The following is a 14,582-nucleotide window of genomic DNA, read 5'->3' as shown; positions in this document are numbered from 1 at the left end:
TGTTTCTTATTTGTTGTTAGCTTTGGGGTTTTTAAGTATAATCACAGTGATTTTGATTCACTTGCAGGCACTGATTGTCAATTTTCAGGGTGCGTACACAACCTTGCTTGGCAAGCTGCAAGGAACTTTTAAAGTGCTCCCGATGTCTGAGTGGTTTTGCCAAGCGAGTCACTGAAAAATAATAGAATGCCAATGTCCAAGCTATTGCTCTGGCAGTACAGCAGAGGTCCTCAGATGATACGCTGAATATGATTGTTGCTCCAGATGTCTGAGACGTTTTGCCAAGCACGTCACTATGAAAAATAATAAGATGCTGATGTCTAAGCTGTCGCTTCAGCAGCACAGTGGAGTTCCTCAGATGATACACTAACTGACTGATTGTTCTGAAAATAGCATTCCCTGAAAGGGTGCTCTTTTCTCATCCTGGGTTGGTGTGTCTTGAAAAGACTATGATAGGTGACTTCTGGAACACAGTAATGAGGGGCTCATTCCTACTGGGACACAGAAGTCGTGGTCCATTTTGTTTATGATGATTTTGGGGAGACCATGATTTCCTGGGAGTATTTAAATTGCCAGTGTTGCATTTATGTGTCCTGTGACTCTCACCTGCCTCAAGGAGGGAGCTAAGTGGGGTTCTCCATACCACACCTGGTCTCATTATCTGGTATGGGAAGGTACTCAGCCCCTTCGTCCCCGTAATAGAAGTTCCATTAATCAGGTAGGTGACTTTGTCACATCTCCGTGTCTTTCAGACTCTTACTTGATATTTTCTGGCCGGTCTACTTATCAACACAGTGATTGCCTTCAAGACAACCAATTCTCAAGTCATGCTCATCTTTCTTACACCTTTCCCACCACCATAGGAACATTTACTGAAATGGAAAGATTTTACTATTCAACAAGATCCTCAGTGCACACATTGGAAAACAGAACCAACTCCAAATGGCACTATGGTGCATTCTACCAGTGTCACTTTTGTGTACATGTGCATACTTGCCTATTGATTTCTTTGTTCGTCATTGTCTACTGTTTCCTAAAGTGTATTAAAAATGTACTACATTGACAGTTGTTGGTTCAGGGACCAGAAAATTAATGCTGACTTTCGGCCTAGAGACCCACAGCTCTCACCTTAGTGCTGTTTGAATCAGAATAATATAGAGACTGTTTTTTAACAATCAATGATTTGCTTTTTGGCTGTAAGATTGGCAAAAAACCATAACAGTAAAACAGATATCAAATGTATCATCGTATTATTTATTGTTTATTAAGGGAGGTTTTTCTCTGATGTAAAAAAGTGTTCCAACAACTCACATAAAAGCAGAGGTATATTCAGTGTTTATGAAGATCAATGAAGATACGATGATGGAGAAGGAATCTTCAGACAGAGCTCTCTACATGAGAAGTATTTATTTACTTTTTCATTTATTTTAGGGGTATATATTGAGCGCAAACCTTGCTTCGGAAAACAATGGAGTGGTTTTACAGAGTAATATGGGAAACTACAGGAGGAGGGGGGCTTAGTAACAAGGTTTATTGCATAGGAGCAGGGACCAAGTGAAGAAATGGGTGACAATCCAGAGAGACAGACAACAGTGGGCTAGCGCCAGGTAAAAGTAGAAACACCCAGAGGCTTAACCCTGAAGAGCGCACAGTAGCGGCGGGCAACAGGAATGAGGAACATAGCAGGGATGCTAAACAGGAGGGGGGTGAACGCTTGCAACGTCTTGTGAAGCGGGCAAGGTGGAGGGGTCACTATAAGGGGAAAGAGCACAAAATGGGCCAAAGGGTCTGTTCTGTGTGCAGAGCAGGGTGAAATGCATGTCACAGCTGCCATTCCCTTCTTCACAAATAGGTACATTTAGGAACAGCTTAACAGAGATATCCATGAAGCAAAGCAGGACTATTGACCAAGCCAAACTGTACTATGCCTTCTGGGGCACAAGAACAGACTATTTTCTAAAGTTGGATCAGGAGGAGCTTGCCATTTTCCATCCATCCTGTCCACCACACTGAATCTGTTGGTGGCCTCCACAACCATCAGTTTGGCTTTAGAGCTGCCAGAGGCACGGGAACTGCTCTCCTGAACACCTGAGAAGACTAGCTCACTAATCTCGATTCCAGCTCTTCCGCTGTTCTCATCCATCTTGACATTTCCTCTGTCTTTGACACCCTCAATCACACCACCCTGATAAAGCGGCTTTGTGTCACCCTTGGCATCACGAACCTGACTCTGGAATGGTTGACCTCCTTCCTCCCTGACCCACCTTCCCAGGTTCAACTGGGCCCTTTCCTCTGAATCTCACTGTCCAGTTGTGGTGTCCCCCAGGGCTCTATCCTCTCGCCCTGGCTCTTCAATATCTACATCGCCCCTCTAGCCCACTTGATCTCCACCTTGTCTCCTAATTTGCAGTGTTATGTTGATGACACACAGCTCTCTTTCAAGCTACCACCTTCTACCTCCTCGTCTTCCTCTCTCATTCCTCATATCTGCTCTTCAGGCATGGTGCTCTACTAACATGCTCTGCTTTGATGCCAATAAGACAGGGATTCTTCTCATTGGGACCCTTGCTCCCTCATTCCCTCCCACACCCCGGCCACCCTCCTTGGGCCCCCTTACTCACCCTTGTGTGAAGCAAAAAACCTTGGAGTCATCTTCGACTCCTCCCTCTCCTTCTCTCCTCACATCATGGACCTGGCCAAGAGGGCCCACTTTCAGCTGTACCTCCTCAGAGGCATTCTTCCCTTCCTCACCTTCTCCCAGAAACTCAATGTCTCTAGAGCTATGGTTCTATCCAGGTGGACTACTGCAACAGCCTCTTCCTCAATCTGTCTAACTCTTCCCTTCACCCCCTTCAACTAATCCAGAATAGGACTGCAAGACTTATCCTGGACAGCATCTCTCCAGCCCTTAAATCTCTCCCTGGCTCCTGGTTGCTGCAAGGGGCACATTTCAAAACCCTCTGCCTCATCCACAAGGCTTTCTGGGGCCTGGGACCATGCTATATCCAACTCCCTCTCCCTAAATACCCTCCTACAAGAGCCCATTGTTCGTCCAGCTCTAACTCTCTGCAAATCAGAAATTTTTCTAAGCAGAGAATCGGGGTCATATCGCTTTCTCCTCCGCAGGTGCCTCCCTCTGGAATGGCCTCCCTGTCCCGCTCAGACTTCAGCCGGATCGCTTTAAGTTCCAGAAGTTCCTGAAGACCTTCCTTTTCTCTTCTTCCTTTTCCCTCTCCCTCCCCTGCTAACATCCCCTCTGCCTGAGACTGGGGGACTAGTTCCTTCAGAGTCATACAGGGAGCCAGGCCCTCCCCTTCCCAATTTACCTCTGCACTTGTTCTTCCGTGACACCACCCCCAACCCTCATCCTGCACTTACCCTCACGGGCCCCTGCCTACACTGGGCTGGTTGGCTTGCACCCCTTGGAGCCATTCCAGCCCCTTAACTTGCACTTAGTTGTGGACCTCTCTCATTCTCTGCTTCCCCCTGGCCATGTCCACCGGGCCTCTCTGGCACTCTCCTTTCTGATGCGTGCTTCAACCAAGTTCCTGAACTTCCCCACCTCCCATCCCCCATGCACTTCTCGTTATCACACTTGCACAATCTGAATGTCCTAAGGCCTTTTAGGATCGCTATTTTTCTCCTACCTATTCCCCCACCCCCACCTCCAGCCTTGCTGCGCCTCTAAACACTTGTGTAGAGGCACATTACAAATGAACAATAAATAAATAAATGTATCTTGTCCATGTAGAAGAAAACATAGAACTTACTTGTCCTCAAACTTTGAAGAATTCAGATGGAACTGGATCTCCGTGCTCTGGTTATTGTATCTGCCACATTTGTCGTCAATGTCATAGGCTTCAACCTTATCTGACCAGTCCATCTCAAGAGTTTGCTTAGCATCCCTGTTCAACCTGAAACACAGAATATTTGTGCATACAATTGTTAGCGTAGCCTTAGTTTAATCAAGCATCTTCTAGCACCAATAGTATCTTCTGCCTGTTTAAAGGGGGGAAACAAAGACAACGAATGGTGGGGAAAAAGACAAAGAAAAGCAAGAAGAAATATCAGATTCAAATGATAGAAGAAAGGAATGAACCTGGCTGCCTTGCCCTACTGAGTGGACAATATGCAATTCTAATGTTAGGGAAGATGAAACAAGGGAAACATTAACTACAATTTAGCATTGTAGTGAAGAGACCATCAGTATGGCCACATACAACCCCTGCCATGCCTTGCAGCTGGTTAACTAGGCTTTTCACTCTGTAAAAAGGAAAATGACTAATCTGTGCAAATATACATTTCATTTTGCCTACCTTGGTGTCATAAGAAAACAGAATACAGTAGCTTTAATTTCAAATTGATGAAACATGTTTGTAAAAACGAATGCAAGCAAAAATATCTCCGTTACAAAATCATGGTTTCACTTTTATTATTAAAATGAAAACATAAGATATCTAATGCGGAAACAATCCTTAACATGTCTCCTGGTGTTTAAAACTCATTTGACATTCTTTAACCCCATTTCAGGGTGACCACAACCTACCACAAAGCTCTTAACCCTAACCCTAATCGAAATCCAACGAAATGTATTCAATGAAAGTGCATTTCAATGGAAATTGTTTTTTAATTAATATAATTTGTTGGATATTAATTTGATGAATCTTATTTCGATGGATAGTCTAGATACCGGTAACTTCGGCCCAGGGAACCTTTGCATGTCAATACAAGATAGTGAAAAAATCCCAGGTAAACACATTTAGCAGGGGTGCCCCCAGGGTGGGCATTGCCCGGGAAATATGCTTTGAACACATGAGCAACACACCACGGGCCAGGGAGGTGGGGGACAGAGCTCAAGCTGTGTATCACAGGCAGACCGAAGCATCTAAGACAACACTGGATGATGTAATGACTGGGCAACAAGCCCATCCTACAGGCATCCAGGGGTAGAGGGGCCAGCAAACCGTTCACATGGCAATGAGTGCCTATCGGCAGGTGGTTATGGGAATGGGAAGCTGAACAGAGTGTTGTTCCTGGGAGGACCAATCAAATGGTACGTTTCTATGTCCCTGGGAGGTGGCCAGCCTTCAGAGTATCCACCACAAGGTTTGCGAAGGCTGTTATCCAGCAGGTACCGTGTGAATGTCTCAAATGTCTCAATTGGTTGGTAAGCAAGAAATTATCACTCTAATGCGCCAACTAAAAGTTGGCGCATTAGAGTGATAATTTCTTGCATATCAACCAATTAATGCAATTAACTTGTGAAGTAGCCACACAAATATATGCAAGGCACCCATGCTGACGACTTAAGATTTTTTTCTTTTTCTTTTGATAAAAATCAACCATTTCAACTAAACAATTGATGTTGCAAAGGTTGAGCTTAGTTTGGTTACAATATATTATTCTCTTACCGTGTGAATGTCTCCCTTTCACAATGGTGCTGACCAACGGAAGAATAATAAAGTCCCAGCGGTCAACACAAATGTTATTTTACTAATTGCAAATTGTTCCTGGGAGGGGTGAGAAACGGTGTGGCACCACATGGGGAGCCGATGAGTTGGGATACTGTTGATCTGTTTGCTCCAATCACGTTTCACTAACATACGTTTAGCTTTAAGGATGTGACGTAGCCTAGCCAATAAGATTCTTGGGAAACATCGGAAATATGAACATCCTGAGTTGCAAGTGTTTCAAAGTGTCTTGGCCATTGTATTTTGTAGTATAAAACTAATGTTCGCTGTATGCCCAGACATCAGCTCTTATCACTCAGTTCCAGTGCACTGTTCTGTTTGATTTGTACTCGCCAAGCTGTAATAAACAGCATTGTTTCTTGCCCGGTGCATGCTCCTTTTTGATTATGACTTGTATGTGTTAGGTATCGGAGGACCCCTGATACACTGTCATCATTACATTGTCCAGGGATAGGCAACAGCCCTCAACCCTGCAATCAAAGATCATCTCACTCTACAAGGGCACAGAACAAGGATGCAGCACAACTTCTTTCCTCTTTAACATTCCCCAAGAGCTCCTTGTGACTGTCATCCAGTCCAAAGACAGCATCCAGGTGTTTTGGTGGAATGATGTCGAGATTTAATGTCTTTTATTGGAAGAACACTGGTGATAATTCCATCCCGACCACAAAATGACATGCAAGCCTAATGTGATGTCACTGTTAAAGCGAATTGGTGCACTCTTGGGTACAAGATCAACTGGAATAAGTCACTGGTTTATGACAGCTGCACATTCACATAAAAAAGTAAAGAAATATGTTATCAGTATCATAATCAATTGAAATCCCAGGAAGGTCATGACCTCAAGGTGAACTCTTCTCAACCTTAATGTTTGGCACAGTATCAGCACAGCACAATATAAATGAACATCCTGCTATGCTACCCATGCTATACATTCTTTGTGTATTTTGTGTACCATGCCCAAACGCATCATATGAAAACCTTCACCAATTTGCTGGTGACGTTTACAAGGTACAACAGGGAAAGGTTAGACAAGCTGAAAAACCTCATTCAGGAAAAGAGGTTTTTACTTTCCTGACCTCAAAGGTGTAATGATCCAGCAAGCACATTATTGGCCAAGAGCACCCAATTATGAGACGCCAGGATTGGTGGAGATCTAAATCCAATCACTATTGAAGAAATCCACTAAAATGACAGTATGCCTTGAAAACATGAGAAACACATCTAACACACTGGGTTCCATGTTAATTATAAGACAAGCTTCTAGAGGGTATGGCAAGAAGAAAAACCTATTGTACAAGCTTGAACCAGGGCACTTATCTGTGCTAATAATTGCCTTGGAACTATGAGAAGAAAACATTTTGGAAAGAATGGTTTGAAGCTGTAGTGTCTTCACAAGATGTCTACAAGAATTGGAAAATGGTTACTTACCTTCAATGGCCTTGCCAAGCATCATGGTCCTCACGTGACAGAATTGTGGAACTCTCTCTGTTTGCAAAAGGTACTAAGCATAAAACCTTACAGCTCGAACCAGACATTATCATAACTATTTTGCATCATTCTACTCACCAACCAAGGCAAGTCTACTATACACACACTTGGTGAAAGACAAAGTACAACATACTTGCAATCTGATATCCTGCTAAACAACTAGTGAAGAAATGTTACAGCTTGTAGTCGTACCAGCCTGAATTTCGAAGTTGTTTACACACAACAGAGAATATTTCTGTGTGGATAGTGGACATCTAACCAAATGTTCAAGCCTCAGCTGACTGACAAGAGTGAATGTTAGGGATGCCACGGAGCAAATGCAATTTATGTGCACATGTTCACTGAAAGAACCCTGGGATTAAGTCACAAAGAGAATGCAGTTGCTGGTGGCCCAACTTATTGAGTTTGACTACATGGCCATTTGTTTTAACGACATCTCAATATTAAACATCCAATAACTTTTTTCTACTCAAATAAGTAACAAGAGCATCATGTTACATAACACACTGATTCTCTGTACCCAGAAAGTTATGTCTACACCCAAAACTGACTGTTGGCCCGAGACCAAGTAGCAGAATGGGGAAACGTAAACTGTAACAATTAATTTAATAAAAGAGTGGGCATGAAAATCATCAAACATTCACACACACTATTTACACACTGATCTGGCATAATTGGTAGTTCATAAATCCATAGTAACCTCAAAGGAAAACTTCACCATACCGGACTCCTGATTCTGCTGGTACATCATTTTAATGTTAACAGAAAAAAATGAGACTGACCTTTGAAGGCAACTGCACACTATGCACTGGCTCCCAGTATGTCAGTGGATAGCTTTTAGCTGTCTGACGATATTTCACGGTTTCCTTTATGAGGTTACTGTTCTTTTTTAGCAAAAAGTTCCAACCCTCTCTTACGTCCTGTACTTTTTGGTCTGCTGGAACTTTCCATTGTATAATTGTAAAATATAAGAAAGTAACAGTGGGAGGTAGAGCGTTCTTTGCTCAAGCCACCATGCTCTCAATCTCTTCATGCCACCTAGGATCATCTATCTTTTCAGAGACAGCTGACAACCTTTCTTTTAACAACTGTGATAAATCCTTAGATACTTTTCCCCGAGGGAGAGCCCCTTCAGATGAGGCCAGGGAGGTTAGACTGCTACCCGATAGGCCCCATGGGGGTGGTACCCAGCGGGAGAATCTTATGGTGAGAGAATCCCCCTCTGGGGACAAGGACGACCGTCTAGGAAGAACACGGTATGTCATCCCGCACCCTACACCCTACCCACCTCAATACTCCATGCACCCCAAGATCATCCCTAACCAACCCATGTATACGGGTAGGGCCATGGAGTTAAATACTGAGATGAAGAAAAACTTAGATTACCTCAGGGAGACTTTTTCTGAAAAATACTGATGAAGAATAACATAGACTACCTTAGGGAGACTTGTCTGATGGACACTGAGACGAGGAGATGGTGAGTAATGAAGAACACCCTAAAATCTATTCCGGGAAACTCAGGGGAGCCAATAGAGGAAGACCCTAAAACATCTCCTGCTGGGTCAGATCTTTAACAAGAGGGAGAAGGAGAACCGACCCCGGGAGAAAAGCTGTGGTTCCCTTTTCATTTCCTCAAGACTCCCAATGAAGCGTCCGTACAGGTCTGAGAGCGATCGTGAAGACGAAGCAATCTCAGTGGATTGGGAATAAGCTACTTCTGAAGCCTCTACAGACTTGGGATCCAGAAGATAAAAGAGAATCCTCTAAACATCTGATCCAATAATACTGAAAGGAAACATGAATCCCATGGCGGTCCTGTTAGAGCCCCTTGTAAATCACCAAATAGGAGCTGGCCTAAGGCATCAAGACGTCTAGAAAAGATTTTGCTTGGCCAACAGAGACCCATACTCCCACATGGTACTCTACAGCCTTACCAAGAGGAAGAGGATCTCGGAAATGTTTTCTTGAATTTTGAGAGGCTAGCTAGGCAGTTCCATTGTAACGAAGAAATCAAAACCTGGTACCTTGCACCTTTTGTTACACGGAGAGTTAGAAGCCTCTCACCACACCCTCAACCTCCTTGGGACTACTTCTTTCAATGGATCTTTGTGATTACTGTGCCATGTTTACTGCGACCCCTGAAAATGTGGACTGTTTTTATTTCGTCCCCCTTTTCACCCATATATATGCAGGGGAGACCCCCTGCACTCCCCTCTTCATCCGTTATATACTGTACCCATCCCCCCCACATATATATATATATATATATATATATATATATATATATATATATATATATATATATATATATATATATATATATATATATACATATATGCTGTAAGGGGGTCAAAATAAAAAATAGTCGACATTTTTGGGTGTCGCAGTAAAGGCCGTGCAGTAATTGTATAATCCCTCTTTCAATTACATTAAGCGGAGCTTACTACATAGGGTGGACACAATTGATCGTTTTATCTGTAGACATTTAGAGAGATCAAATTGGGCCCAAATGAAACAGCACTCGAGTTAGGAGCTCAGATTCAGAACACCTTGTCACAATGGGTAGGTAAGAAAACCTTAGCTGAAGTGATGAAAGCCCTGGCCATAGAACACCTCGTCAATGGACTACCACCCTTCTTACAGCATGCTGTTTTGCAACTCAACAAACCCACTTGGGCGCCTCAGTGGTGCTGTACCAGGGGGCAAATGAGGTACCTGTGAATGCTTATTTTGAAAAAAACCCATATATTTGAGAAAATATAGAGGCACCCAAATGAGGAAAGTGTACAGTGTTAAACCCTCAAACTACTTCCTGTTTTCATTCTGGGGCATTTTGCATAAGTAGATCCCTGAACCCTCACAATACAAGGATTACTGAAATAAACACATAAATAAACAACTGGTCCAGTTCGGGCTGTAGAAACATCATCCTGATCGATTCCATGATGAGGGGATACAGAAGGGTTTTTTTGAGCCAGCCTCCTCTAGAACATCATCTAGTATGTCAGACCAGAAACAGGGCACTACGGGCTGAAGGACTGTCACCCTTAGTACTGGCACAAAAACATTCCACTCAGTCCTCCTACCAGTCTGTCGTTCATTGTCATAACTCTCAGTTCTCTGCCGCCTGAAACTTCGATTGGGGCTCTATGTGGGGAAGTCCACAAGCAATTTCCATCCTGAGTGGCATTCAAGCCATGCAATCGAGCACATGTCTGTGGCTGCGTTATGGAGATTTTCCACAAGAGCGCTAATGAATGCTTAGGAAGACTGGGTTTGCCTCAAAAGACCGAGTATAAAATGCTGAATGCGAGGGTTGGTCGCATTCGGCAGAGGTGAAAGAAATCAGACCCAAGGTGAGCGGCTGTTGCGGGGGTGTACCCAGCTCCCCTAGTTCAGTATTTTCAGGTTCGGGGATTGCGGAGGTGTCCCGCATAGATGGAAGAGAAAGCGGGGGACAATTGCGCTATTTCCAAAAAGCTCAAATTACAGAATGCGCTAAAGTGGGCTTCGGTATTTTGTACTTCAAACTTTTCGGAGTACGCAATGAAAATGTACAGCCAGGAATACCAACCTGTACTGCTAGGCAGGGTTTCTTTAAGTTATTCCTGGCTCTCATACTGACAGAGGGGACCAGGCTTCACTGCCAGAGGGCAGGGGGGCAGTAATCAAGTGCACAATAAAGGAATAACCACATGGTATACCACTGAAAACGGAATCTTTATAAAGTAGCACCATAAGAAAATATCGACATTAACAGGTAAGTACTCAAAATTATAAATGCAAAAACAGTGGAGTGTCCCCTACAGAGCGCAAGACGACAATCTGAACAATGATGTAATCATTTTTAACCGGTATGTACAACTTTTGCAACTTTAAAACAGTTTCTTTAGTTTCCAAGTTAGCCAATTGAGACAGGGTAAAGTCATGACTTATGAAGGTGGATGTGATACTGGGATGTGTAGAAAGCTTCGGCTTCTTAGGGATTACATTTTGAGAGCTAATCAGCGAGGGACAAGACACTGGTCTTGTCCCTCGCCTAATCAGCTCGTTTTTTTTTTTTTTTTAGATTGAAGTGTTGGTTCAGGAACCAGGTGGTTCATGCAGACGTCCACTCTATAAAGCCACAGCTCGCATCTCAGTGCTGTATGAATCAGAATATTGGTGACATGTGCGCTGTTAGATATGTTTACCAACATTCCCGATGATGTTGTATCCCTAAGGGCAAGGACTTTGAACACTTAATGGACGTTTGGGCCCTGAAAGGGTTGATCAAATTACTCTGGTTCCCACGTCTAGCCAGGATGTGTCTAGAAGTACCAATGATGTGAAAACACCCTCGGTGTGCAGCCCAGATAAGCCTTGTAAAGAAACTGCTGATGGTAATATGTTGGTGGGTGTTTGCTGGGCAAGACCTCACAGTCAGCTAAATCGGGAGGCTACTTGATGTGAAATCAATGAGCAGTTGCGATTCTTACCTCTCAATAGCTTGGCCCCCTGACCTAATGTCTTTGTAGCAAGTGTAGACTATGTCGGCAGGTGGCAGCGATTAAAGCTAGTTGGACTGGAACCCAAGTTACTCCCATTTAATGTGTTTGTCAAGGCATCTCCAAGAAATACTGACCACCTTTTTTCTGGCCTCCATATTCTGTAAGAAGCATGGTTGAAATCTATTTGGATTCAGGTGTGCTTTAGGACAACCATGTATACTCTACGGGTACTTCATGTGTTCCGTCTGCCACAGCCCAATATGTATAATGGACTGAAAATGATGGGGTGGAATAAGCTGGTCAGTGCAAACCTGCCATTACCACGCGGTCTTGTTGAACAGTGTATCACAATCTCGTATTGTAGCACATCGGACATCATTGGCACAGGTTGTGATTCGGTCGTGTTTAGATTCGTGGAACACTGCATATGCGGGTCTGCCGGGCAAAGATTTGAAGCTACTGCAACATATCCAAGATAAAGGCTTTCGGTTAATATTTGGACTGAAGCCATTAGATCCCATCCCCACCAAACTCAAAAGGCACGTCTGGTTTCCTTTTAAGTACAGAGTCAAATTCAAAATCCTGTCCATTATTGATCTACCACTCGATGAAAAGGGCTAAGGTGCCTAAATGCACTTTAAAAAAAATGCAACTCAGCGGGAGCTTTGGGTAGGATATAATCTAGAGTATTCTAGAAAGAAAACAATATCAGATAAAGGCCCCAACTGTGTAACTCATTCCCACCTACTGTGCAGTGCACAGGAAGTCACACTGGTTTCAGAAGGAATCTAGAAAATATATTCTTTAATAGAGCATTCAACCTCTTGTAGAACCGCCTTGGGTAGTTTCCTCATCCGCTGGTTGAATTTGGAGTTCACATTGCAACAGGGGCTGTGAAGCGGCATGCGGCAGCATTGGGCAAGGTGGTAATTGCAATGAACATAGTGTAGGTCAGGAAAGCCTAGGATCAGAAAGGAAAGGCATGGCCAAACTTAGTAACTCCCAAAACAGGATTTTTTGATCCACTGGTACCTTGTAGTGAGTGTGTGGACCTCCCCCCACACCCGCCACGGGTAGTGCAGGCCCAATTTAGCGTGGGTGTTGTTATGCTGGGACACTGTTAGGTGCTATAAGGCAGCCGTCTTTGACCAACTGGCATCACTCCTCATCTTTTACTCGTATTCGCTTATTTTGATTTTGTAAGCATGTTTTGGTTCTAAAAATGTATTATGTGGGCTAATCTGTACTTTTTTAATGTTATTCATCGTGCAAGGATGAAGGCGTGATGCAAAACAATTACTCGGTATGTTATGAATGGCTGCTGTTCAGGTGTATGTGGTATTTATTGTAGGACAATGTCAAAGAAGAAATGGAACAACTGACTGAATGAGCTCAGTCCCACCACCAGACAAACTGATCTTCCTTTTTTATGGTGGGTGGGAAAAGAATGAATAGAAAAAGCTATCCTGGACATTTATAATCCCTTATCCGTAAAGAGAATAGCCAGCAAGTTGCGTGTCCTTCTAGTTGAGGAGTGTTTTACCAAAGTTGTTCTACATGAAAACCCTTTCTTAATTCTTATGGTGATTGAATACTGGGTGCTCCGTTGTTATAAATGAATGGAGCATAGACAGGCACATGGGCAAAACATATCGGCTACATCACAATGTGGTATATGGCTTTGGTAGATGATAGTAATCATGACTATTTTTTTGATATGTGGATAGGGAGGTTACATCGTGGACGAATTATTCGAATCCGAATTCGACTAATTTCTTTAATCGAATTTGGCCGAAAACAAATGTGGCGGAGTGGATAATCGTGATAATTAAGACAGGGAGAAGTGGGGGGAGCTACTAAAGACAGATAAAATAGACAAAATCGTGTTCGTTGAATTGTTTTTGATGTCATCACATAGAACCTTTGATATGCAGTTTAAGATTGTGTGGGCTTTACAAAGTGGGAAGAGAAAATGATATTCTTATACTATTCCATTTCACAGTGAAATTGGAACAGTACTTATGACTACTAGGACATATATTTGCGGAAAAAAGAAGATAGTTGTCATGAGACATAAACAGAATACCATCTGCGGTCACTAAGGACTGGGTTGTTTAATTAAAGGTAGTTCAGAATTCTTGAACCACAAAAAATAACAATGATTTTCAATTCGTTCAAATGTTCTGCTCACAAGAACCTAAATGCAAATCAAATATGAATGGAAATGGACTTCAATAAACGAGTAGAAAGGTTGAAGATAGTTGCATTTCTACAAAAGCTTGCGTTTACATCCATGTTATCCCATAATCCCCTGCAGCATCCCCTGCCCAACCAATGCATCAGCGCGTGGGTCCTAGTGGCGTAGATCCTAGTGGAAGCTCTGATCTTTATGCATCTGTACTTTGAAAACGAAAATAAGAACAATTCTGAAAAGGAAGGGCCTGAGTGGGAACACATTCAGTTGCAATGCAGTGAAGCAGTCACTGAGCATTCCTGTGAATCGTTCCTCTCTTTTAAAACATGCTTTTTATTACGAGAATCAATCTCCAAAATGGCATTATTCAAAAAAGAGCGTAACACACTGAACATAGACAAAAAATAAGGAGACCGCGTCCCTGTGACATTTCTGGAAAAGCTATTAGAGAGAAAGCATAGACCATAACCCGTTGATGAGAGCTGTGACTTTTGGGATTCATGTCAACAATGAGGAGTTTTCAAATTCATAGAAATACGCTCCCTCTTCGGAGGATGTCCAGAAAGTCAATGCACACTGAAATTCCATTCTGTTCATGTAAATAGCACATATGACAACTGACTAAAAAGAATTCCAACCAACAAAAGAGTGCCCATTTCCAGCACCCAACAAACAGTGGCACGACAGCATTTTAGCCGACAGAAGAGCTATATAATTCAATCTTTAATGAAATGCACATGCACAACCGACCAAAAGCAACAAAACAGCATTCTTATGGTGATTCAGGTACTCTGAGTCCGTGACTCTCCATTGTTCACTATTTGTTGGGGAGCGTGCTTCTTCCACAGGCTGGGCTGGAAAACTTCACAAAAGATGCTGGAGAGTGGCACTACAAAATTTAAATGTGGAGCGCAAACCCTCCATTAAACGCCCAGG

At 43.0% G+C, this 14,582-nt stretch overlaps 1 protein-coding gene across 1 annotated transcript in view; it reads right to left on the bottom strand.

The window, feature by feature from the left end:
• Nucleotides 1-14,582, bottom strand: part of TEKT4 (tektin 4) — a 188,234-nt gene that overhangs the window by 134,762 nt on the left and 38,890 nt on the right. Inside the window, exon 3 of the mRNA XM_069647249.1 lies at nt 3,771-3,914. Coding sequence (XP_069503350.1) covers nt 3,771-3,914 — 144 coding nt within the window. The remainder of the gene's footprint in view (nt 1-3,770; nt 3,915-14,582) is intronic.

This window comes from Ambystoma mexicanum, chromosome 2q (genome assembly GCF_040938575.1).
Source record: "Ambystoma mexicanum isolate Mex_15411 chromosome 2q, UKY_AmexF1_1, whole genome shotgun sequence".
Lineage (NCBI taxonomy): Eukaryota > Metazoa > Chordata > Amphibia > Caudata > Ambystomatidae > Ambystoma > Ambystoma mexicanum.
Note: the sequence above shows the minus strand (reverse complement) of the source record. Positions and strands in the feature narration are given on the sequence as shown.